This window comes from Rhamphochromis sp. 'chilingali', assembly GCF_963969265.1.
Source record: "Rhamphochromis sp. 'chilingali' genome assembly, chromosome: 7".
In the NCBI taxonomy this organism is placed as follows: domain Eukaryota; kingdom Metazoa; phylum Chordata; class Actinopteri; order Cichliformes; family Cichlidae; genus Rhamphochromis; species Rhamphochromis sp. 'chilingali'.
In genome coordinates, this window is record NC_137934.1 from 12,563,381 (window position 1) to 12,590,673 (window position 27,293).

The 27,293-nt window shown below is 40.2% G+C and overlaps 1 protein-coding gene across 1 annotated transcript in view; it reads right to left on the reverse strand.

Annotated features, from left to right (window-relative positions):
• LOC308399921 (protein O-mannosyl-transferase TMTC2-like) overlaps positions 1-27,293 on the reverse strand; it is a 72,415-nt gene that overhangs the window by 36,908 nt on the left and 8,214 nt on the right. Inside the window, exon 2 of the mRNA XM_080887339.1 lies at positions 3,383-3,998. Within this exon, the coding sequence (XP_080743465.1) occupies positions 3,383-3,998 (616 nt within the window). The remainder of the gene's footprint in view (positions 1-3,382; positions 3,999-27,293) is intronic.

A 27,293-nucleotide genomic window follows, 5' to 3' on the forward strand; every position in this document is an offset into this window, starting at 1 on the left:
GTCTTTGCAGTCTCTCCACCTAAGATACTATCCAATTCAATAGCAACTGATTAAGCCTCAGTGGCAACAGGAGAACCCCCCATTCCCAAAGTGCTTTAAGGGCACCGTGGGCAAGAAAAACCAAGAATAGATAAAGGAAAGGAAGTGAGAGCATAGTTTCCTTCTCCCTCGCTTGCTCTTTCTCTCACTTTATCCATCTCCCTTGTTTTCCCATGCGTCCCGAGACGTCTGGCTCATAATGGAGGAAATGATTGCCCCCACGGCTGGCCCCAGCACGTAACGAGCTCTTTGCCAAGATAAGTGTGACTAGTCCAGCAGACAAGGGCATTGCCAGATTGATAAATGAGCCAGATGTGCCGGGGGCAACAGGAGTTGCTGGGGGGTTGGCACCGACCTGATGGGCTGGCACAAGAATGCTGGCCAGGGTTATTGTGTGTGGGCAAAGAGGTGCAGGTTGCTGTTAATATCTCTGCTACACAGCTTGATAAACACACAATAAAATCTGACTTTCCATAATTCTGTCTGTGAAGCTATGAGACAGGTTGCGACAGGCTGAAATAACATTAAACTTTCAAGTCAGCTCTGGAAGCTTTCTGTGAATAAGCCGAAAGTGTCTAATCAAGACTGTATACAGCATTAGATGGCTCGCAATTTGCAAATTCAAAGTTAGAAATGGGTACATGCAGCAACCTCTAGGGCTTAAAAAAAAGCCAACACACAAACACCAATTCCTGCAGTACCATTTTCCACTTGAGGCTGACTCCAAAAACAAGTCAGCGTTTATAGCGTGGCACAAAGAATGTGGTGCTAACTGACAACTAATATAGCCCTCTCTGTGGTACAGAGTGACCGAGAAGTATGGGTTTCAATTTTAGGACACTGTTTTTTTACATCTGTTATCAAGCATTAATTAGCAAGTACAATTTATGAATACTGCTTTCACCAAGGTTGATAGCATTAGCAGATAGCTTTGAAATACACACAGTGGTTTGTTTAATGTCATGGTTGCTTTGTGGAATTCTTTCTTAGTATATTTAGTTCTTTTCTGAGTTGGTGTAGAGTTAAATCCTCCCTTGGTGTTTGACTGTTTTGCTTCAGTAAGTCTCCTGTCTTTGCTTCACTCTTGTGTCTGTATTTTCCCTTTTTTGTTTTCCTGCTTTTGTTGATAGTTAGTTGCTCCATGTAATTTGCTTTTAGTTTAGCTTACTTTGTATTATCTTCTGTGATTTAGTTCAGCTGTGTCTCGTTCCGCTCAGCTGTCTCGACTTTTGCCCTTTTGTGCGTGTGGGTATTCCTGTCCTCCCTTTAGTCATTTTTCAGAGTAACTGTGATCTTGCCCCAGTGTTTTTCCTAGCCTTATGTTTAATTTTTACAGTTTTCAGTTCCTGTTTTGGACTTTGCGTTTCGTCTTTTCAGAGGACCTAAAGCTAGCCTGAATAAATGTTTCACCCTTTCTACCAGAAATTCCACCAGTCTTTGGGTCCTCATCCACATAACGTGTAACACTTCTAGCTGCAGGGCATCTTTTATATAACCTATGTTTGGTTAACATTAGCCGAAACAAGTCCAGCTTAGGCTGGTTTTCGGTTCACCCCATGCTGACCCACGTATGTCCTGCTTTGTAGCTTCTTTGGGATATTTTCACTTCTTGGATCGATTAGCTTCAGTAGATGAAATTAGCTTACGTTACCTAATTTACCTAGCTTACCTATTGATGTGAACAAATTGCTAAGCAGTCCATATAGCACCATATAGCTAGTCCAGCAACTCTTAGTCCTCCAAATTTTCAAATTACACTACAGTCCATTTACACATTAGCATTTTTAAAAAGTCTTTATCTTGTAAAAATGGCCTACATATGGCAATTTATGTACATAAATATAATATAAACTTCCCATTTGGTTCTTACTTTGTTTTTATTTCATACAAAGTGAAATATTGTAGTCTGGAACAAAAAAAAGTGATAAAATATATGTTTTCTGTAGAACGTAAAAGATCATTTTCACACTCTCTAAAGGCAATGTTGCACAAACCCCTTTAAAACCAGGTTTTTTCTTTTTCACTCATGTATCTTTGCTTGTATTACGGCTATTTTTTCTCCATCAGCATATGCAAATACTTGTTATACTAGATGACTGAGTACAATTTGAAAGGCAGGTGCTTTTTTGTATCTACTATGGTCTACTGGCTGTGAAAGCACATATAATTCCAGGTTCTCATGCCAAGAACATAGTAAAGAAGCAGACTATGACTTCTCTGGTCTCTTATCTCTCTGGGCCACTGACTGCAAACTTCTTATAACAGTCATGGTTATTTATTCTCCCAAAAACAACTCCTGAAGAAGATGGTAACGAATGTGTTTTCGTTGGAATGCTGGCAGCATAAAGAAGACACGAATGTGCTGACACTCTATACATAACAGAGAGTGCCACAAGACATTTGAGATGAACTGTACAAGGTTGCATCAGAAACCTTCAAGCAAACATAGGTATTTATAGATGTTTCCACAAGAAGAGATTACTATAAACAGATCCTCATGCAGACACATGCACATTTAGAGTGAGACTGTCCTTGTACAGTAAACCCAAGGGGACTTTTTATTACACTAGTTATGCATTTTACAAGGGCCATCATGTTGGCTGAAGAGCAGCTTCTCTAATCAAATGAGGAGTGTGGAGTCACACACTCTTTCCCATAATCAGATGAGTCACCACGTCAAGGTTGTCTTCCTTAAATAACTTAACTTTGGAAGGGGGGGGAATTGAGCCATGCCGGGTTTCCCTGCAGAGGAAGCACATGTTATCTTTGTGTGTGTACATCTGTGTATTAACTGTGTGTATAACCAAATACACCTGAGAAGGATGTGCTGTTGCTTCTCTGCACATACCTTTTGTCACCTTCAAATGAGAAATCAACTCACCCCTGAAATAGCTTTTTCCTGTCCAAGCCCCGTTTCCTCAAATGCACATGTATCCACGCATATGAGTCCGAGATCCTAATTTAGATTTCCTTGCATGAATGTGTATCCATTTACTGCAGCAAATTGAAGGTGGTGGCAGCATTGTAAGGAAGTGAAAAACTTCCAATCTTCCTGTTTAGCAGGCGAATGAGGAAAGCTTATTTTTCATGCAGCAACTACGGAGTCTGCATAAGCAAACAGCTTTCCTAATTACACCACTAATGAAAGGCAAACACACAATTCACACACAAACAAAACCTTGTTAAATACACACACAAAACCTAATCCAGGAACCATTAACAGCTGGCAGGCTGAGGCTCACCTCTAAGGGAAGGAAGAGGAAATTGGGGTGCGCAGAGATGCCAAAACAAGAGCCAGTGAAAATACACAGACATTTACCCCCGGCGGCAAGAATTCATTTACCTTTCCTAATAGGTGAAGAAGTGCCTGGCGAAACCGGAGCCTCTGGAACACGAAGAGGTCATACACAGCTGACACAGCCAGCACCGTCACCCCCTGCTCCTTCCAAAGCATGCTGGCTGCTGCAAACCACAGGCTGCCCAGCATCCAGCCCCAGCACCTGATGACAGAGCCTCCACCACATTGCCTGTTCTGGAAGGCCCCATGTGGCACCGGTCGGAGTCCACAGTGTCGCACATAGCAGAGAAGAGACAGCAAGAAAAACAAAGCGGCACCAACGTCCGCCCTTCCCACCACACCAGCGACTGCTTCAGTGTGAATCGGGTGGGAGGCAAAAAGAAGGCCTGCCAAAAGGCTCCACAATCCCCCACCCAGCAGCGGCCGGCTGAAGGCTGTGACAAGGGCTGTGACCAGGCCGTGCAGCACCACATTCATTAAGTGGTAGCCCCAAGGGTTGAGGCTGTGCAGGGAGTAGTTGAGGCGGAAGGAGAGGGTGCAGAGTGGACGGAAAGACTTGTGGCTGCCACTGTGAGTGAGCAAAGTGCCCCAGAAGTCGTCATACAGGATGTTGGTCCAGGGAGTCTCAGGGAGAAGGTCCTGGTTGGTCTTGATGGCTCGGCTGAAAGAACAAAAGGAATAGGTATGAGGCGTTTATTGATTTAATATTGATATTTTGTGCTATGAGCCAACATTTTCAACATACAAGTATGGGTGTAGATTAAAGCAACTTTAAGGTCAACATTCTTTAAAATGTGTTTTCAACTGCGTGTATTAACAAAGAATTTCTTTGCAGAAGCCCTTACGTAGCATCCATCTGAATTGTGTACACGGAGATAGGAGTCATTTGGAATACCAAGTTTTCTATCTTGCTAATCATGCACTCATAAGTGAAACTTAATAGCCAAATGCAATGAGAACACCACAGAGTATTTGATTAAACACAGAGACGTGCACGCTGCTGAGCTCTCACACACGCAGCATGCGCATATGTCACATGTACCTGCAAACACACACACACACAGACAGGTGGTATAACACCCCCGAGGTTCTGCGGATTCTCGTAATTAGCGTCTCATTACTGAGGGACATGAGCAGCATTCGTGTACAGTCACAGACGGCAACAAATGAAGATCACAGCAGAGACTGATGAATGGGATCGCTGCTACAACAACAACAACTCGAAGCCAGGTTAGTGAAAGAAAAAGCTTGCGTAGATATTCCGCAGATTTATAAGTGTTTGCCAGGAGAAAAGTGAGACCACAAAATAAAGACAAAGGAATCAGTAACAGAGGGGAAACTGCAGTGAAATTTACATTTTCCATACACTTTAATAAAAGTCTGTGTTGTCACAAAACATCTCCAGACACTTACTTGAACAAACTGACCTTTAACAAACTTTAGTCAGTCAAATGATAAAAGTCACTGAATGGCTTGTTAAATTTTTATTTACTTTTTTCTGTAATCATTAAATTTCCAAGAAATCATTTGTCACTGTGGTCTGCTCACTGCAATAAGTCAGTAATATTGTTATCATAACTACAAAGTCACCAACTTAGCCACACACACACACACACACACACACACACACACACACACACACACACACACACACACACACACACACACACACGCTCTCACACACACACACACACACACACACGCACAGATTCCTCCATCAGTTACCACAGCAACCAATGCAGATATAGAAATCAATCTTTTAAATGACAACGCAACAGTCAGTCCTAAAAATGTGATTTGCCTAATAAACCAGGTAGTTAATTTTTGTTTATATAATTCAGTTTTATAAAACTGCATTTTCACCAGATCAGTGCAAAGATCTGAGTTATTGAGTTATTTTCCCATTGACTAAAATAGGCAATATCTGAAATTCCTGGGTAAATGGTAAATGGCCTGTATTTATATAGCGCTTTACTAGTCCCTAAGGACCCCAAAGCGCTTTACATATTCAGTCATCCAGTCATCCACCCATTCACACACACACATTCACACACTGGTGATGGCAAGCTACATTGCAGCCACAGCCACCCTGGGGCGCACTGACAGAGGCGAGGCTGCCGGACACTGGCGCCACCGGGCCCTCTGACCACCACCAGTAGGCAACGGGTGAAGTGTCTTGCCCAAGGACACAACGACCGAGACTGTCCAAGCCGGGCTCGAACCGGCAACCTTCCGATTACAAGGCGAACTCCCAACTCTTGAGCCACGATCGAGAGAAAGCGAGAGAAGCCCTCTTTTCGTGGAAAGCAGCGGTGCATTTCCAGTTAGTTTTTTTTTGCAGCATTTGCTTTCCCATCATGAACAGCCATGTCAGATAACAATTATTCTTGCTTCACAGCTGCATGCATACAGCAACCATTCAACATATAATTTATATCAATTTCTGTCCAGACTTGTTCTTCAAATTGTGCAATATAAAATGTCACCACTGAAGACAAAAAACAAAACAAAAAAACGTGTCCTTGTTCTTTCATGTGCTCACTACATCCTAACACCTTCAGTGTGACTTTCTTCTTTTCCTCCTCCTTGGGAGCTCCATTTTTACCATCCTTCGTCTAATATATCCACTATCCTTCCTCTGCACCTTTCCAAACCATCACAAGCTTGCCTCTCCAATTTTGCCTCCGAACTGCTCAACCTGAGCCATTCCTCTCATACATTTCTAATCCTGTCCCTCCTGGTCACGCCCAATGAAAATCATAAATCCTTAACTCTGCCACCTCCAGCTTGTAAACCTTCCCCTTTACTCTTGCTACCATTCTTCTGTCACAAATCACACTTGTCTCCATCCACTCCACCCTGCCTGCACTCTCTTCTTCACCTTTCCTGTGCACAGTCCATTGGCTTGAATGGTTGAAGCCAGGTATTTAAACTCATCCACCTCATCAATACTTCCAGTCCTTGCATATTCACAGCTTCAGTCCCTACATTTAAAGGCCTTTATTTTTTTTACCTATTACCTCTGACAACACCTACCCATGATCCTCCTCCTCCTGTCTTCGGAGCACAGTTTCCGCTCCACTGGCATCCTACTGATCAACTGTACCAAAGGCGGTTGTTGTTAACTGATCTGGTATGGATGTGTAATTGATGGCTCGCATATATGATTTGGCATTGATTTTCTGCTCAATGTCCTTCCTGACGCAACCCAGGCCTGTGACCAGCGTGTGCCGGGGCCCACACCCCACACCCACTCAAGATGACTTTGACCTTTCATCACTTCATCCTTGGGTTCAAGTGCCAAATCTTCCATCATCACATGGAAGAGATATTGCATTTACAACAATGAAACAAAATTACCTACAGCCAGCTAAGCCATAAAAATAAGTGCAGCATTTGAAAAGCAGGACTGATGCACTGAATAAATGAAAGGGGGATTGAAAACACCAGAACACCAGTGTCTGCACTGAAAAATCTGCCGAGTGTTTGATGGATAGTAATTTGATGCAATGTCAAGTATCACTGAGGCAGTGTGGTTTTCAAAGAAGGGTTGCATGCTGTCGAGAATGCAGCCTAATGAGTACCTACGAGGTGACTGGAGCAGACAAAGAAAATATTACTGTAGATCAAATTATAGTGGATGTAGAAAAACAGAGAAGCCCACAATACAAGAAATATGCCACTAATTGTTGGAACAGGAAATAAGAGTAAACTGTGTTTAATTTATAACATAGAGAAAACCAAAAGATAGCCAGATCTACTGATCTCAGGGCTGACGTGCCAATTAAAAGCAGCTGGGTGATGACAACAAGCAGATTCATTCCAGCTTTTCTTATCCTCTGAGGACAATGCTGCTTTTTTTTTTTTTTTTTTTTTTTTTTTTTAAACAGGCTGAATATATTATTTTAATATCACTAGGAGAAGCTTGGGTTATGTGAGGTTGATTGCAAAAGCTTTGCGTTTCCAGGATTTTAACACTGACCCAGTAGTATCCCCCGCTTTCTCTCTGTCTGGGTTTGATCATCCTTTGCAATGTTTCTGTGTTTGTGCATGGCACACTCGGGAAGGAAAGGAACAGCAAAAGGAGGCCAGTTGGGGACTTCCTTTGTTTACAGACTGAAACTCAGAGCTGAGCTTATAAAAAAAAAAAAAGAGGACAGGGGAGAAAAAGACCGAGATGTCGGCCTGTAATAGAAGACAGGATAAAAGTAAAAGAATAACTAAGACAGCAAAGAGAGGGAAAAAAGTCAACCCATTAGCCTACAGATCCAGTCTCAAAACAATAACTGCTGAAGGAATTAATTTAAATGTTTTTTTCCTTTAAGCCTTCAGTCCTGTCATCGCGTGAGCTGTAGTAAATTCCTGCATTTCCCAAGATTGTTCTGTCAGAAAAAAGCATTGTGTATTTCTCAGGCTCTCACTTACAGCATATAATATTTCTAAGGAGGCGGTGCATTACATCATGCAGTTTACAAAGCCTCTTCCTTTTTTACTGTAGTTCCACATTGAGCTGTTATTTTAGAAATGATTTACAGTCCCAGCATAGCGTGGAGCATGAGGACAGCAAGGACTGAGGATACAAGGAAAATAAATGTATCCCAAGTTTATCAAAATTCAAGTCTTTAAAGTAATCTCACATTGCAACTCATTCTATGCTTATCCCAAAACACTCCTAAAAGATGTTGGCAATTTACTGAAGCAGAATAAATATTTTGTTCGTGAAAATCTGCAACTCTGCTCACGCTTCTTCCCATCCTGTCCCTTTGGGCGCTTAGTTAGCACACCATGAAATCCATACATGGCTTGATTCAGTCTCACCCAGCTCCCTTGTGTCCCTCTCCATGTCTTGGGTCTCAAAACTCTGCGGTGATAAATAATTTAAATATTCAAATCAGCGCCAACCACTCATCTCCCTCCCTGCTCCTGCCCGGCACTGGAGGATGCAAAGAATGCATTACCCATGAGAGTTTGGCAACGGGTCTGTGCATGCGCACGCAAAGGAATAAATGGTTACATGCGACGTGTCCGTTCTTTGTGTTTGCGAGTGCATGCGCATGTGAGATTGTGTGACAAGAGAGCCTGTGCTGATGGCTTCATTGAGGCCCGTCTCTGCAGCGGTGCAGATAGAGTGGCCTCCCAGAGTGATTGCTCTTACAGAAGGGGGTCTTTTGTATTCAAACGCCGTATGTGGGGCAGGCAGGCAGGCTGCAGGGCACTCTATTCACAATCCGTAAAGTACAGGACGGGGTTTGGGCTTTTCAATTTTCTTCCCCCCCCCCCCCCCCCCCCCCCCCCCACCACCACCTTTTTTTTGGTGGGGGGAGGTAATGAGGGATTTCCACATTGTCTGAAAGGACACATTGGTGAGCAGGGATTTTTTTCCCCCTCTTTAGATCAATTTGTGATGGGGTGAGGTCTACTTTCACCTGTCCGCTGCTTTTAGTGGAAAGAAAATTGGCTGTCTTTCAGTGTTTGGGTATGTTTTTTTTCTCATTATGCAAATGGACCTCTCCAAGCGGTGATCTCACCACCAGTCATTTGGTTTTTCATGTGTTGTTGTTGCCTACAGACACACAGACTTTTTCCTACACTGAATGTGAAAAATACAAATATTTCACAAATATTTATTCTAAAGTGTCTTCAATATATTATAAGTTATGCCCTGCATAAACTTCATAAATGACAATTTTACCAAAACCCAGTTAAAAGACAAGCAAATTCCTGAACTTTAAGAAGATTGAATTTAAAAGTAAATGTATTTAAAAAAACAAATATAGCATACCAGCAGATATTACTACCATTTTTTACTATTTTGCCCCTTTGCTACAGTGCAATAAAATGCGTAACATCCTTAACGGCTTAAGGATTTATATTTACTGTCACTAACAACCAATCAAAGTCACGAGGTGCACAAACTTGGTCTACAGAGCTAGTTCACTGATTAAAGAAAGAACTCTAAGCATTTACTCAATTGCTCAAAGGTCAGATCACATCCCAGAAGAGGCTCCCATGCTCTGTCAGAACAGATGAGGAAAACAGGAGACATACACAGGAGCATCCTGACAATTTTCAAAATAAAACACCCCGCTTCTGGTCTACTTTGCAGTATTACACTTTACAAAAAATACTATTGCAAGAGTGACTTTAGGATATTTTAGTTATATTTAGTATGTTTTTTTAAATGCACTCCTCAGTACTAAAAGGGAGCATTCCAGGAGTGCTAGGTACACTTGTAAATCGTTGTGATTTCAAAGTAAGTTTCAGGGTTGTAAGTAAGCACTGAGAACAATTTTGTAATCACTTTCAGTGACCCTTAGAAATTGTCTCAGCTGCAGATATGCTGCAGACACCATGGTCGAGTAGTCATTCCTGTTACGCTTTTTATTTCATGTTTGCTTAAGGTTGGCCTGAAAACTGATGGTGGTGTTTTGTAGTGTAGTGTCTCTGGCATCACAAAAATTGTGTTTGCAGACCAGGCAGATGTCTGCAAACACATGCTCTCCATCTGATGAGGAAATTTATGTCAGTAAGACCGAAAAAGAGCCCAGCACAATAAAGCCACCGGATCCCCTCCTTGTAGGGGTCGAGGCTTCAAGAGCTCCATGTGTTGTCATATTGTATGGACATCAGCTAAAATCTTGAATCCCAAGATAAACAGACTGCATCCCATCCAAAACTTGTTTCCTTAACTGCAACCTTTTAAAGTTCAGCTTACAGATTTCTCTCCCACTGCGTGCTGGGTGAATAGATCATTAGTTTACATGTTTTTTGCGACCTTTACTCAAAGGACAACATTATTAACAACATTGCAAAACGCTGCACTTGAGCCTATTTTAAATATTTGGGCTCTCGTCCAGCTTCGTACGTCTGCAGCATGTACAAGCTTGTTCCGCTGTAATAAACATGTCTAGTATAAACTGCCATCACTTAGCATAATCAGAACTGGCTGAATTACAGGCTTTTTGAGCAGAGTGCATCCTGCTGCTCCACGACAGCAGTAACGAGATGGATTAGCCAATCATCATAAAACAGGATTGTTAATGGACACTGGCCTAGACATTATTTCATGGATATCATCACCTCTTGGTTCGGTTTCCTTTCACTTCTCTTCCATTTGCTTCTATTAATACAGATCCATTTCCCCATTTTTTTTTTAAATTCACTTCTGCTTTATATAAAGTCAACACCACTTTCTCCATTTCCTCCATTTCATTTCTTTTGTCCTCCACCTTTCTCTTTATCTTCGCCATCAGCCTCTAAAGCCTTATCTGCTCCAGATCCTGCTTCGCTACCAAACCTTTTACAATATGACTTGTCTGGCCAAGATCTATTAAATTCCCATCTCCTTTACTTGAGCAATCTCAGAGCTAATTAAACTCACAGACAGAGAGCGGCAGCAGACCGGCCTATTCACACACTGCTAATCTTGGTCTGGCGCACCGTTGAAGTAAACACGGCGCTGATGCTGCTGGCTTTATGCAGAAGTATCAGGAATGCAGATAATTAAAACTTTGCGAGGAGAAAAACTGTCCGCAATGGAGGGGACAAAGAAAATTCATATCACACTGGCACAGCAGAAAATGTGTACAGGTGGAGGGTTTAATTAGAGAGCCGCCATCTCTGTAAACAAATAAGAGCTGCAAGACTTATCATGTGTTTGTGCACCCATTTCATTCTGAAGTTAATTACTGTTATGGAGGGGCACAAATGCCAAAATCTGAAATAAATGAATAACTAACTCAGTAAACAAATATGCCAAATATGGCATTAATTCATTTCAAAAATATGAATTCATGAATTTATATTTGTAGTATTCATTTCTTTTGTTAATATTAGTTTCCCTTTGCATTCAACACTTTATTTCCCAAATAAATTTAAGTATCTATTAAAGTCATTTCTTTGTTAATTCATTCATGCCCGTGTTTATTTTTCATGTCAATTCTACATTTAATATCAAATGAACTGTTCACTGACTCACTTGTTTTAACTTATTTGATTCTAATAGTCTATTAAAATGAATTGAAAAATAAACCTCTTTTAATATCACTTTGAGCTTAATCTGTATATTTTCTCTGCATCGTCCTTGCTTTGAAGTATTTGAATTATTAAACTGACATATGCTTCTGAAAACACTGCTGATAAAAACACTTGTCAATAAATAGATTTGAGAACCTTTGAGTTCTTAAAATTATTAGCATTTTTACTGTGCTGCAACCAAGTCCACTTATTGATTTCATCTTCATTTCAATTCAGTCTCACATACAGTGGGATAAAGGCCAGTGTGATAAAGAGAGGGCTTGTATATGGGTGGATGTAAAGAGTCCAGAGAGCTTGTGTGTTAATCCAATGCTAACAGGATTAGAAGGTGATCATATAGTGCTCTGAGTTTCTGAGACATGCACAGAGGTTGAGGTCAATAACTAATCTGATTTAGGTCTGTGTATTATATGTATGTGTGCTCAAGTCTCCTCACTTGTGATTCTACAACACAGTGTCCTGATCCAGCAGCGCATAACCTCGTCTGGAGCAGGTTATGTTCAGAGTTTTGGTTCGTCATGGATTCTTTTTCCCATGACATGCTCTAACTGCCTACACTCATCATGGGAATGAATGTCATGGTAATTTGGGGCTTTTAATGAATCCTTCGAACTGTTCTTTTTCCAGGGTGGAATGAACAGACAACATACAACTTTAATAACTTCAAAAAAAAAAAAAAGAATTGGGTGAACAAGTGTGACTTTATTTTTTTGAGCTGCAGAAGCCGACATACACAAGTTCAATGCCGTGTGGAGAAAAGATTGAGCTGTTTGGCCAAAATGACAAGACGAGTGAAGTTTAGGTTTTCAAACCTCAGAACACTGTACCAGCTGTTAAGCATGGTTATGGTAGTATTATGCTTTGGGGCTGTTTTGCTGCATATAGTACTGGTACACTGCACAAAGTGGATGGAATAATTAAGAAGGTAGAAAACCTCAAAGCTCTTCTTTACCTCAAATCAATATCCAGACAGTTAAAACCTGGACACAATTGGGTTTTCCAATTCTAAATACAAAGCAGGCTAACATTAAACTTCTGTGAAAATTACCAGAATATTCATGCCCTTGATGAGTGTATGTAAATATCTGACCAAAACTATAGTTTCAGCAATTTATGTCCATTAAGTTGGTGATGCAGATAATCTCTAAATATGTTTTTATAGATGTTTTTATCCTTATCTGCTGAAACATTTTACACTGCTAACTGCAGCTAGTAGAACAGATAATCAATCCATTTTATCGCAATTTCTGCCCAACAACTGCAAAAATCTAGTATAAAGTCATTATGTTTGCTTGCTTGCCCCAAGTCATTCACTGGCTGATTATGATCTGCTATAATCCTGTGAGTACGTTGCCACAACATGATGACAGACTATGAGGAGATGATGATGAAGATGAGTGAGATGCTGAGGGGGATCAGAACCCACAGTTCATAATTACCCGTTCTCAATATTACCTAAAGTAATTACCCCTGGTAAACCTACTTTTTTCTTATTTGAACCGTAATTTTTCTCCTCATAAAATTCTTATGCTGGAGACTCAATGAGAAAATAAAGACATTCGTCATTTTTTATCAACTTTTGTATCTGTTTAGTTTGTGTATCTGAAAGGTCAGGAAGTGAGCATTAAGCGTGTGTTTAAACATCACACGTCATCAACGCGACTCGCAGAACAATACCAGAAGTGGCACCGCTAATTTCCCACACTTTGTCCCACGCCAGTGTGGCACGAATATGGGAGGAGGGGGGGGAAAAAAATGCATAAATGTCTAAGATAGCATTCATAAAACCCATGCAGCCAGTGGCCTGGTGAAAGACTTGTGCAAAGGTTTTCAGAGGCTCTTCCTTTTCCTTGTGCGTGAGGCAACATCTGATATTAATTTGGCTGATTTTATGCAGAGTTCAGATAATGAATTGTTTCTTTCAATCAACTGAAATGTACTAAATGTGATAAACAGCTGCTGGATGGTGTTCCATACAAACTGGGCTCTGAAAACTGGCAAGATTTTCATTTGTTTTTTTATGTTATTTGAAAGAAAACCTGAGACACAAGAGGAAGCTTATTTTATATTCAAGGTACCAGACTTTTTTTTTTCTTGCTCGCTCAGTTTGTTGGATCTATATTTTCCATTGATTTAATAGCCCATCATGCTGCTCCCAGCAGTTTTCCCTTGGGTGGAAAAAAACCCCCACATTCAGCTGAATGAACAGACCATTTAGATGACTGATTTTAACTCTTCACGTAAATGTGAAATAGCTTCAATTAATTCAGCAAATGTGCATATTTGCAGCCATTTCTGTGGTCACAAATCCCTCCAGTGGATGTATGTTTACTCTGAGGAAATGCTTCTTGACCAAGTGTTTATGAGGAAATTGTTTATTGTGTAAAGGTAGCCCACTATCCCAACAGCTGTATATAAACAAAACTTGCACAAACACTGTAAAGGAAAGGCTGGTCTTTCTCAATCTCTGTTATTGAAAACACTGTACAAATATCTGTCACTTCAATGCAACCCAGCGTTGCACTGACATACATAATTAGGCTGTAAAGAAGTTACAGTTGCATCCACATACTGTTTTTGCATTCATACACTCCTGTGTCCACATACCATGGACCAAATGCAAAGCTGTCCATCCCTTAACTGCCCATCCACTTCAAGGAATCTTTTGAGTTACAAATTGTCTGAACTGCTCATTTATGTTAATTATTTTCTGTAGCCACTTACAGTATATGCCTCATACATGTGAATTTAGCTATTCTGAATGAATAGCTAAATTTGAGTAACTATTTAAGGACATGGTTCAGAGTTCATATAAAGTCCCGATCAAAAGTTTAAGACCACTTAAAAAATGGCAAAAAAAAATCACATTTTGCATGGTTGGATCTTAAAAAGGTTCCAAGTAGAGCTTCAATATGCAACAACAAGAAATGGGAGTGAGTAATAACTCAAATTTGCTTTCACTCTAAAAACAGATAAACTAATTTGCTATGTCATGTATAAACTGTGATGACACCTAATGGACAACTGGAGATCAGCGCTGCAACATTTGGTCTCAGCCCAATTAAATATTATAACTATCTGCAGATTTAATTGTTGCAATTAATCGTAAGCTCTCACTTATGACTCATCACTGAAGTCCAGCTGTTTTAGCTTCAGGTCAACTCAGTGTTGATTAGGATAAAGGCGCCTCTACATCCTCAGTCTGCCTAAACTGGCGAGTCAGAGCAAGAGATTTCTTCCGGGGGCTTTGAGCTTCAAAGAGGGAGAAACAGTGTGAGTTCAACATCAGGAAGTTGGCTGTCTCTCTTTTGTCAGGGAACGGACTTGCTTTCATGTTTCCTATAAAGCCGGTTTCCTGATAAGCAGCACAACTAAAACCCAACAGTGCACCGCCCTAAGTCAATGCCCTAAATAAACCTTGAACACGAATTGTCCAATTTTTAAGTCTCTTAATGTATATCAGAATTGTTTCACAAGTGTTCAAACCTTGTAATATCGGTTTTGATTAGTGTGAAAAGTAGTGACGAAAGGCTGGGAATTTGATATAACAATGAGAAAAGTGACTTTAGTCTAAAGCATGCGTGAAGCTATGTGAAAATTCATGCCTCTTGCAAATATCGTGACTGGTTGAGTGATGCTGATGATTCAGTTTATGTAGAAATTATAGATGTGGTTTTGTCTTAAATGACATGTTTCATTATTTTCTGTTTTTATTATACTTAACAAATCAAATGAAAATACTATCAACAACAACTGGGTCTAATGATTTGTCTGTTTATCCATGCGATCTTGGTAGCTGTGGCTAACTGAACCCCATGTTGCTCCCAGTGGAAGGCAATTACCTTGTATGGCAACCAATGATATGTTAATGAGAAACACAGTAAAGAGTTTTACAGAGCTTTGGTAAGGTTAAATGAGTGCAGACCTTTTATCTTAGCCCAAGGTGACAGATTTGGGGAAATATAAGACTCAGACTTACTGAAAATTATTTCTGTCTGTTTAGCTTTAGTTTAGAGCCAGGAAGTAATTAACTTTGCTGGCTTTGTCCTTTTACAAGTACTGAACCCCCAAGAAATACTTCCATTCTGCTCGTTAAATAAGTATCTTCTGTTCATGCTCAACGGACAGTAAAAACTATTATAAACCAATTGATGTGATCCAATTCTCAGCACTTTTTTGATACAATGATGAGCTGTTCACTGTTTTAAACACTGAAACAAAGTTTTGTTTAAAACTTTCAAAGTCTTGAATAAAACCCACTGTCAATATATGGAATTAGTGGTAAAAAGATCATGAACCTAATCATTGAGAGTGTTACTCCCTCGTCTGTTTTTCAGCAGATTGATTACCCAGTCTTTATCTCCATCTATGTGATTGATTGATCACTTCCCATTACGCTTGTCCCGTAAAATCGAAGTGATCTGACTACAATGCCTCCACTGCCACCTCAGCTAAAAATGGTGGCTGGGGCCCCTGCAGCATTTCCTGAGAGCTGATGTCAATAAAAGGTTGTGATGAATCCTCAGACTCACCACCGGGAAGGCTATGAGAAATCAATTGCTAATAAATCTAATGCTTTACATCTCTATGGGGGGAGCAGAGCAGGTGCAGTGAACAGAAAGACTTGGTTGAGATTTAAAGTGGCCAGCCCTCACAGCACAAATAAAAGCTTTATGTTGAAAGGGGTTAGGGTTAACTTACCGGACTGAATTGCAGAAGCTGTGCAACTGTTCATCCTTGAAGAATAGCAGTTTAAGTATGTTGCAGACCAGTTGTATAGAGTTGTTGTACAAATGACTAGATGCATTTATGCAGAAAAACAATAGAGACTAAGGCTTGGCTAGCATTTCAAGTGTAGCCTTTCAATTCAACAGCAAATTACAGTTTTACATCTCCATGAACACCCACAGACCACCAGGAATGCTTATGCAGAGTTGTGTTTATCCTGTATACATTAAGATGGGAGCCCTACTGCAAAATTTATAGAATTCTGCTAAGCCTCACCCAATAAATATGCCATACAGTTTGGTACTGTGCCCAACAGCAGACGCAGCGTGAAACACAACACAGGAGCAATGGATGCTGAGTTTTATAGGGTTTCCCCACACAGCCACCTCTTATCAGTGAAACAGTGGCCAACTCTAACACCCTCCATCCCACCAGTAAGATCCAGCCAGAACAACCTCCAGCAATGTTACCAAAAAGCAAATGAGCAGCCAATCACCTCTCAGTTTTTCATCTAGCTTAGGCTCGACAGTTAATTACAGTGTCTGACTGTGGATGTGTAATTAGAGAGGCCTCCGCGAGTCGCCTGCATCCCGTGATAAATGTGATGCTTGATTAAAAACGGACAGAGCTCTGTACCCTGACTTAGTCAAACAATGCATAAATCAGTGTTGTGTACAGGCTGGGGATATGGTGTAAAATGCAAGGTTGTTGTTGTTGTTGATTATTGCTTCAACATGAAAAGCAAAGAAAGCCTGTTTTACTCAGGTCTTAATTTGCTGCGTCCCATTTTTTATCACCTCATACTATGTGAAAACAAGCGTTTATACTTAAACCCCAAACTACTATTTAAATGTAAAAGAAAATTTAAAGGAATTTTAGTTTAACTTCAAATTCAAGAGCACTGGGGGAAAAAGAACCAGTTTTACAAATTAATTGTTATGCTATGCTTAATTGCTTAATGTTATGGTTAATTCAATTAATTAAGCATAACAGAGATGCTTATTCATAAAACGGTCATCACTGAGTCACAGACTATTCCTTTACACTTTATCCCAACTGATTGAGTTTTTGTGAGTTGTCATGCCCCAGAGGCCCATTCTTGGAAAAGAAAAACCCTAATTAATTATAAGTCTATAATTATATTTCAATTAAAACTGCAATTTAATCAACCAGAAGTCTATGGCACAATCCAGGAGGGGATGTCCCTAAAATTGTTGTATTAATTTAGGCTAATGTTCTCTCTATTATTGCAAAATCAGGCCACCAAACAGCCGGACAAATCCTGTAGGAAGCCTTTGGACTGCATCATAGATGGAGAAGCATATTAATATATAACATATGAATATATATTTTGTTGGCTTTGGAATATGAAATGCTTTAAGATAACATTAGCTTTTGACTTCTCAGTGAGGCTCTGAAAACAGAGGTACCTGCATTTTGTTATATTCATATTACACTTGTCACAATACAAAACCGTCAATCTTTATGCCTTACAATAAAAGACACTATATGTGGTATTATTTTCAATAACACATTGCTAACAAAAGAAGTATTGTTTTAATGAAGAACAAGACTGGTCCGAGCAATTGTATTCACCTACAGCCTTGTAGGAAAAAATGAACGTGTGCACCGGCCAAGTTAATATTTATAAAGACTGCTTAACACTACATTGTTGTTGAATCGGGAGCTTTACCCTCACAAAACTTTGCCTAAAGATCAGGGGCCCGTTCTTCGTACGTCGCTTACTACATCCAAGATCAAATGACACATCCAAGACCAAACCATCGCGCTAACCGTGAGCTCGCTAATCCAGTTCCCCGAACACACCTGCTGTTGACGATTAGTACAGCTGGACGCAGTAATGTGACATCACTGGGTGTCGTAAAAGGGGCTACGCATCGATAGTAGAAACATTGATCGGCAACCCGCTGATTGGTCGGCGAAAATGTCGAAGGGGCGTGCTCGGTATTTTCCGGCAGCAGAGCAAGAACTCTTGATTGAGGGATTTCAGGAGTTTCAGAGTTTAATTAAAACGCAAGGGAACACTGCAAAGGCTGCAAAAGCAAGGAGAGAGGGCTGGCAGAAAGTTGCTGACAAATCAAACTCGTAGGTAATTTAATAATAATAATAATGATAATAATGGATTGGGTTTATATAGCGCTTTCCAAGGCACCCAAAGCGCTTTACGATACCACTATTCATTCACTCCCACATTCACACACTGGTGGAGGCAGCTACGGTTGTAGCCAGGCTGCCATATCGCGCCATCGGCCCCTCTGGCCAACATATGACACTATATTGTCCAATATCATATGGCATTATATTATATTATAATATGTTATATTATATCCCCTTTCACATTAGAGCCACAACAGGACCCACAAGAACATGGGAACAAGTAAAAGTGGAATACAGGAGTATTCTACAGAATGGTAATATTTATCTCTTAGATTGCTTTGCGTCTCTTGGCAAGGTAATACTGGCCTGTAATACTCTGTTAGTTTGTTCATAACAGCAACCAAGAAAAGGGCAGAGGAAAAAAAGACAGGTGGTGGTCCTGCACCCCCTCGTCAACAAGTTGGTTAAGTAAATAATACCCTCACGGGAATATCGATATCTCTCAATGAGCACACTGTCGCGCTGAGCTAAAGGATCCTGTCTATCCCGCAATATACGCTGAATTCTGAGGACTCTCCTTATCAATCTTGCACCTTCCGCAATGGGTGGCTCGCGTATACGGACAGGACATGGCTGCGACAGGCTTCCCAAATCCACCTTGGCTTTTATAGCCGTGGTCTCTCATCTTGATTACACGAAGTAATTTACAATTACTACTCTGAAATATGAATTACATCTGTAATAATCACATACATGTAATAGAATGTTAATAGTACATTTCCCTTTTTTAGGAAATGACCTGTATGTATCTGTGTGACATCAATAAAAGGATCAAGTGCTGCATTATCTTTAGTTACATTGATGTTATTTATTTATGGTGAAACAGTGGTGGAATATCGCTGTTGCTTTCGTATAAATGAAGCGGACATACCTGCGTGGCCGCGATCTAATCCTGTTTACATAAAGTAAACCTGCTCCCGAGCAGGTTTACGCTTACGGCTCTGTTGCTATGACAGCAAGTCCCGGATGAGCTTCGGGGAACCGAACGATCCAAGATCACGCGAAATCGTCAACAATCTAATCCAGCTAACTTACTTAGCGAGGTACGAAGAACGGGCCCCAGGGTTGCAGTCTTTAAGATGGGTTTGTTGTGCTGCTGGTTTGTTGTGCTGCTGTGCAAGTGTTCAGCTGCTAGTGAAGGGAGGGGCTGTGTGTCTACAGCAGTTCTGTGTGAAGCTGTGCATTAGCTGGAGGGGGTGAAGATGGCACTGCCGCTTTTAATACTGTTGAAAAATGGATATTAGTATCCAAGTATTTGTTTGTTCTTTTGATAACCACAAGTAGTATATCTATTCTTTCTTCTGGCATTTTCCTGTTTGAGGTTACCTGGGCTTTACTGCACCAGTTTTTTCTGTTTAGTCTTTACTCCCTCCCTTCATCATCTCCCACATGTTCATGAGTCTTCCTCATCATTCCGTGCATTTTGGGGTAGTTTTTTTTTTTTTTTTTGCTTTTGTGTTTTGTCCATTTTTGGGACTCTTCTGTTTTATCAAGCATCACTAATTGAAGTTTTTTAATCTTCTTAATTTTGTCTTTCTCTTTCTCTTATGTCCATTTGTCTGCAGCTGGGTCCAACTTAGAAACAGTGTTGCAGCAGTACAGCCTGTCTACCACTAAATTGTGCAACTGAAGTCTCCATTAAAGAAAAAATTATTACATTGTAATTTTGTATCCAAATACTCTAAAATTGTATGTATTGTGACTATAATATTAAACAGCAGTTAAAATTCTCTTTCCTTTTCCTCTTTAATTCACTTCACCTTTTGCTTCTACAATCAATTCCACTGGCCTACTTCCAAATAGCTCCAGGTGTTGGCACAGTGACCTATAAAAAGGTGCACCCCCCGCCATCTAAACTAATCACTATGAAACACTCCTTCCATATTTGAATTGTAATAGTGGGTCCAAGACCAGGCCAGTGCCTGGCATTGATTGTTCTCTATGGGGAATAGATGGGTGTTGACAGGTCACGAAGAGTCGTGTCTCCGAAATGATTGCCAGTGTTCTCGTCTCACTTTTCACCCAAGTCCAGCTGTGTAACTTAAATGCACATGTTCAAATTTACACGCAGAGCACCAGGTGTGGACACAAAGCATCACCGATTCCCTCTCCGGTCTTGCTGGCCTAGTTTGTTCACTTGCAATGTCCAACAGAGTCTATTGTCCTTCACCAAGGATAAGGTTCCCTCTCTTGTTCTCCTTAAAAGTAGCACACAGACATTTTAAAAAAAATTGTATTTTAAATTTTTTTTAATTCCTGAAGGTTAATCAAAAAATTATGAGGATTCTATAATCATACTACAGATCTTTGCCACTGAGACACGACTTCTGTTCAGACTTTGCAGTTTCTTTGAGAAACTGGATCGGTTTTGATCTGCAATCGAGATTATAATGAAGACAAGTTTAATTGCTGATGACAAATCACAGAGCCAGTAGAGGATTGCAGTGCTGCAGCGCTGCCAAGGGAGAAGCTGCAGAAACAAAGCAGCATTCTGTTTCTGCTCAAACGCTTTCTGTCTCTGATTAGGAAAAAAAATTCACTATAACGCTCCCCCAGAATCGTTTTGTAATCCGATCACAAATTTAAAAATGCAGCTATTTTGAGAATGTGGAGGATTTGCATTATACGTAAAGAATGGCTACGAGTCTTACAGAAAACAGTGTTCAGTGTCACATTCTGGACCAGTCAAGTTTCTCTGTGTTTTGACAGCTTTCAGTGGTCAGATTCACATGCAGAATTTGTAATGGCCAAGTAAGCTGCACTAACAGACCATACAGCACTGTATCCAATTCAGAATAGGCCCCTCTTTCTTCTGCCGTGACCAGTTGTCACATTCCAGCATTAGCCAGAGAGAAACGGCAGCTAAAGAGGGGTACCACAGGGGCCAACCCAAACTAAATCTGTCTTCTTTTCAAGGATCGGTGCTAATTATCTAAGATCTTTTCAAATTCTGATCTGTGATCTGTTAAACACGGCTGGTACAATGAAACTATTTTCCTGAACTTAACTTTAACACTGGAACCAATGGAGTCATCCCAAGAGTGGAAACAGCATCCATTTGACCCTCAAGTTTGGACAAAGCAAAAGTCGTCAAAAGTCATTCAAAGATAGTTTCATTAAAGACTTCTTTTGAAGCCTTTAATGAAACTATCTGTGGACTACTGGCAAGTGCATGGATTATGAAACTGATAAGATTTGGTAGATTACACAAAAACATGCTAAATTCCCTTCCCTGCAGGAGGTTTATTATAATCCAAGTTTGTCAAACTATCAGCAGGTGTTCTAAAATATATAGCTATGTTTGAATGCTGCAGGAAACTCTATTATAAAGACCATAAAACGCATTGTGTAACACTATAAAAAGACCATATTCCCCTCTGAGATAGACTGGAGGGAAAAGCAGACATGATGTCATATTATAACATCATGACAAGTGTATGGAAGACTGGGTTACAAGTGACTGTGGCCAAGTTGTTCCCTTTGTTATTCAATACATACATATTACACAAGGGGGCAAAAAGAAACTGAACTTTTCTCTAATGTTTCCACATATATGAAGGAAACACTTTAATTTGCTTAGCTTAGCTTAGCTTAGCTTAGCAAAACAACTAGAAACAGGGCCAGCTAGCTTGGCTCTTCCTGAAAACAGATTCTGCCTGTAAGCCATGCTAATGATAATATATTGGATCGTTTCTATTCAGGGAAACTATTATATACTTTTTAAATTTTCTGTCATATATGTGAGATTCATATATTAAAAAAAGCACAAAGATTAGCACAAAAAATCTGGATAAGCTCGACAACTGCTAACTAATTCCTTTTTATTTGTACAAAAAAGGCAAAGTGTAAACTAGAGACCACCTTCCTCTGAGATTGCAATAACTGCAAGACCTGTCGAGATGGTTTTGCAGTTATTGTAATCTCGGCTATATACTCCATAATGTTGCAATTATTGAGTATATAGTAAAGTTAGGATTACACTTGCATATATACTGCAAATGTAAAGAGTTGGTCCGAGTGACATTCATTTTGTCAGACGGTGAGCACAAGGGTGCATGCAGATGTCCATGTGCCTGTCTGTTTGTGGTGACCGCATAAACTTGAAGAATTCACCCTCCGATGATAGATGTCCAAGGTGCAAGCAATCACCCGCCACTATGAGCCATATGTTCTGGACCTGCTCTGATTTGAACCGGTTTTGGTTATGTGTGTGGGAAAACAATTGATCCTAATCCGATGACAGCAGTCTTTGGTGTACTCCCAAACCAACACGGGATAACTTCTTATCAAATGAATGCAGTGGCTTTCTCATCTCTCCTGGCACGCAGGCTAATTCTTCTTAAATGGAAGGATTCAGGTCCACCAGTGTTTGTTCAGTGGGTGAGAGAGGTGATGAGGTGTTTGCAGATAGAGCATTTGAGATACAGTTTGAGAGGGTCTCAAAGTAAATACTACAAAACCTGGTCATCCTTTGTTGAATATGTGGAGAAGTTGTCATTTACTGAAGTATGATGTAATACTGCTTTTATCTGTGTTTGGGGGTTTTTTCTCTTTCTTTCTTTAGAGCCACCTACTATCTGTAGCAAGCCAAAAAGAACTGCGCACAATGCAGCCCCCCCCCCCCCCCCCCCCTTTTATTTATGTATTTATTTTATTCTATTTTTGTTTGTTTTGGGGTTTTTTTGGTGGGTTTTGTTTTTTGTTTTGTTTTTTTCTGTTTGTTTGTTTGTTTGCCTTGTTCATGTGATAGTACTTTTTTTTGTATGTGCCCATAGATTACACATTTTTCTGCATCCAACTGGTTTGCCACTGCGTGGCGTAACCAGTTTCACAATGGCAGTGTTTGTAATCCTTGTAGCAACACAAGAGCGGTATCAACTCTTCAACTCTCAATAGGAAACAATCTGCTTCAAAAACAAATGATAGCATGCACCCTAATCTGAAGGGATATATGGCAAGATGCTACCTAGACAGATGTCTTTGGTTTGTCCAACAAGTATGTCAAGTATGTTTCTTCTGCTAACAACACTATTTATCAGTAGATGCTGCTGGTCATAGTAGGGGAAAAAACAGCAAGACCACAGAGTATAGATTAAATTGGCGCTGTCAGTCAGCTCAATAACGGTCTAACTTGAAGTGGTATCACAGTTACAGGGAGCCTTGGGGTGGGAGGGTATGTCTGTGTGTATCTTTTGATGAAATATGCGCAGTGTGACGGATGAGCTAGCCCATCACGCTCCACAGTGACTGCTAATCGGACTGCTTGCTGTGTGTACACAGCACAGATACAAATCTACCACAGGCCAGCACCTTTGGATGTTTCTTTGCTCACACTCACATGAAAGGGCATGATTGATTGCCTTTAATACTGAATTTCTTTTAATCAAGGACAAACCAATTATAGTATCGACACATTCCAAGTTCTCTGGTGTCTGCTTCTTATCAAAGTGAAAGCGAAGACACATCACAGAGCTCATATAAATTGGTCTTGTTCTTATCCAAATAAAAAGCATGCATTATTCAATGGCCTTCAATACAGCCCACAAGATTTTAAAAAATGAAACTAACTAAAAGGCTAAACTGTATAGGATATTCAAAAATCTATTTAAAAGAAATTACAGAGCTGTCATAGCTTGTCATAAAAGCACAATAACTGTACAGCCTTTCCTAAAGCCACTGATCCATGAATATTAAAACTGCACCTCTGAAGAAAAAGAGAGACTGGCTGGTTTATCTCCAAAGCAGCCATTATCATGCAGATTTGCTGCAGTCCAAACTGCCATGTTTATTTAAAGAGCAATTCGCCTTATCTTCCAAAACTCCCAATACCTGCAAAGCCAGCCAGTGATTCCATCACAAGATTAACTCCAAAGAAAAAAAATAAGTTCAGTTTCTTTCTGTAAAAATGGGTGAGCAGACTATTGAACAGTGCTTAAAGGGCAGTGCAAAATAGGAAAATTAGCTTAAATGTTTCCTATCCTTGGCTTGGTAATTAGAGAGGATAGTTAACTTGAGAGATGATATGCTTTATGCTTCTAAACACAGAATAAGGACCTTGCAACTGAGCCAAACCTGAGTGACTTGGTGTTTTTTGACTGAAACGGTGTACCGCAAACCCGAAAAATGCAGCTATATGGCAAAACAGGAAATTAGTTAGAAACAGAACAGCTTCGGATCAAACCATGCTTATTTCACATTTCTGAATAAACCAACACTTTAAGAACAATAGAAAATGCTTTCAATTCCAACAAGCTACAATAATAATATTATTTCCCTTCATTATGCAGCTTGTGTCATCACTCCTCGAAATAGCCCTCTGTTACACCACAATGAGTCAGGGGCTAAACAACACAGTAGCATTGAGATGTCCACACTTCCTCTGTCTGTATTATCTCGTGTGATTCTCAACTTTTCGCACTTATCAAGAGGAAACAGGAAACAAAGAAAGGCTATCTCACTCTGCAGAGTAAATCAAGGGCATTGGGTGAGAAACAAACAAGCTATATGCCTTATAAACATTTATAACACTTCATCATGACCTCTTAGAGGCTTTGCTTCTGACCATTACATAAAAGGTAACAAATGCCAAATTTCAGCGTAATCACTTCACTCCTGCTACATCTCTGGACCACATACTATACCTTTGAGTAAAGGTAGCAGGGCTGTCATATGATCTCTCCTGAACCCCAAATCCCTCTAGCCCTCACACTAGCTTTCACATTCTCCATGTCTCAGGTTTTTATGAGGAGAGAATCACAAACTGACTTTCCCCCACACACAAACTGGGTATCTGCAGCCAGCCCTGTTCGGGCCCAGAAAGCCTTTTTCATATTACTATATTTTTATTAGCTGACCATGTGTGAAGCTAAGTTAGTGCCAAGGCTGCCAAGCTAATGAATCTCTACTGGTTTTGCGAAGCGCTTGACACTTGGAATAATAATTAAGGCACAGTGCAATCTGAGTGTACCATGCTGAGATGAATGGGAGTTTCATCGCAGCTCGCATGGCATAATCATTTTACTTCATCATATTCTAGGTATGTCCCAAACAGAAAAACAGTTTGGCAATAAAAAATAAATAAAAAGAACATTTATTCGTCATAATATTCTGGCGAAATTTCTACCCAGCTTAAAATAAAAAGCACTCCAAATATCCAATAAGCTGTAGCTGTTTAGTTGTAAAACACAATATGGTCAGCAGGATTGAATTCTTGAGTATTTTGTTTGCTTGTGTTTATTAAGAAAGAGTTGACACTCACATAGAAATACCTCTAAATTAATTCATTATACTATTTGTTGGGGTTAAGATTTGGTTGAGAGAGATCCAACCTTAGCAAAAACACCAGTGAAACTCATGTCATATGTTTCCAAGACTATCCCAAAACCCCTCTGCAACCACCTATTGCAACCTTCTACCATAAATAGAGAAAAAAGAAAGTTTAAAAAAAAAAGCCTCCACACCAAGCTCCCAGCTCATACCAACCACAAGCATAATCCATCAGCCCAATCATTTACACGACAATCTCCTGACGGCTTCCTCATCACAAGGGAAGGGCTGTCAGTGGTCCCCATACATGAAAAAACAAACCCTTCCACATCCATGAACACATCCTTTTAAGATTGTGATCAATGTTGGGATTTGGTTCAGACTCACTTTTCAATGTGTATTGAAACACGACTGCTTTGTCAAGTGCAGGGGAAAAAAAAGAGAGAAAAAAGGCATGTTTGAGTTACTGTCCTGACAGCTGTTCTGGGCTAGAAAAAACTCAACGGTCACTGAAAAATGATACACAATGGCTATTGATTACAAATGGTAGAAAGAGTGACCGTGTGATCCCCGGCTTCGGTTTGGTTTTGTATTACCCCCCAACTGCCACGACTTGTTTTGAAGTCCACCTCACAGCGTAAAGAGGGAATGTGGATGCTCACTCCTAAGTAATCCAATGCCACAGAAAAAGTGCCTTGCTTACAAAGAAAAGTTTAGTGCCCTGTGGTAGAAATTCAACCCCATGCTGCTGAACACAGTGATGAAGGGTCTCAGATTAAGAGGATACACGCATTTGGACAGATTATAAATTTAAGACAATGTTTTCACCACTTTATCTACAAACCTGAGAGTTCCGTCCTACCAAATCTAGCATAAGTGCCACATGACAAATCTGTGCCTTTGGTATGTGTATTGTGCAGAGGGCTGGCAATCTTGTAAGCAGAGTTGTCAGTGGCTACCACTGTTTTGGGATACGCATATGGTGTGTACACAGGGAGGGTCGTGGGACTGAGGTTTGGCGGTCCTGTCTTGGCAGAAAGGCGGGGCGACTGCGGCCTGTGGAGCACAAAGGCCAGCCAAGGGTTACTGCAGCAGCCTCAACCAGCCTCATGCATCGCTGGGATCTGATGGGACAAGGAGGGACAACCTAAAAATAACAAATCCATCTCTTTTGTGTGTCTCTGTATTGGGTGCAAGCATGATACAAATATTAGGTGTTCCTTAATAGCTTTGAAAAAGGCACTGAGAAATGTACTGACGGTTTTTTAACATGTTTGCAACAAGCAGATATGTTTATCACCGATTTACCTGCCAGTTTACTATCTGCTTAATTTTTTTGACCTATGAAATGCAAGAAATGCCAATATCAGTTAGCAAAAACTCAGCAACACTAGTAAACCTAAAGACGTTTAGTTTATCATTACACTGGGGAAAGAATACATTAGTTTCTTACTATTGAAAAATCAGATTAGTTGAGGATTTGACATTTTTGCCTTTAAAAAAACAACAACAACCATGACCTAAATGCTGTATGTGAATTGATTAATGATTTTAAACAAAAGTTTATTTCATTAATGACCAGAATTCTACCAAAAGCAAATTTGTGGAGTAATGTATTAACAAAATAACAGTGCAAGTGTTTTTCTCAGAAGAACATGTCAGTTCAGAATAAATAAATGAGAGAAGGCTGAAGCGGACTGGATATGTTTATGATAGTAGGGTAAACTTTTCAGTTAGAAAATGCTGG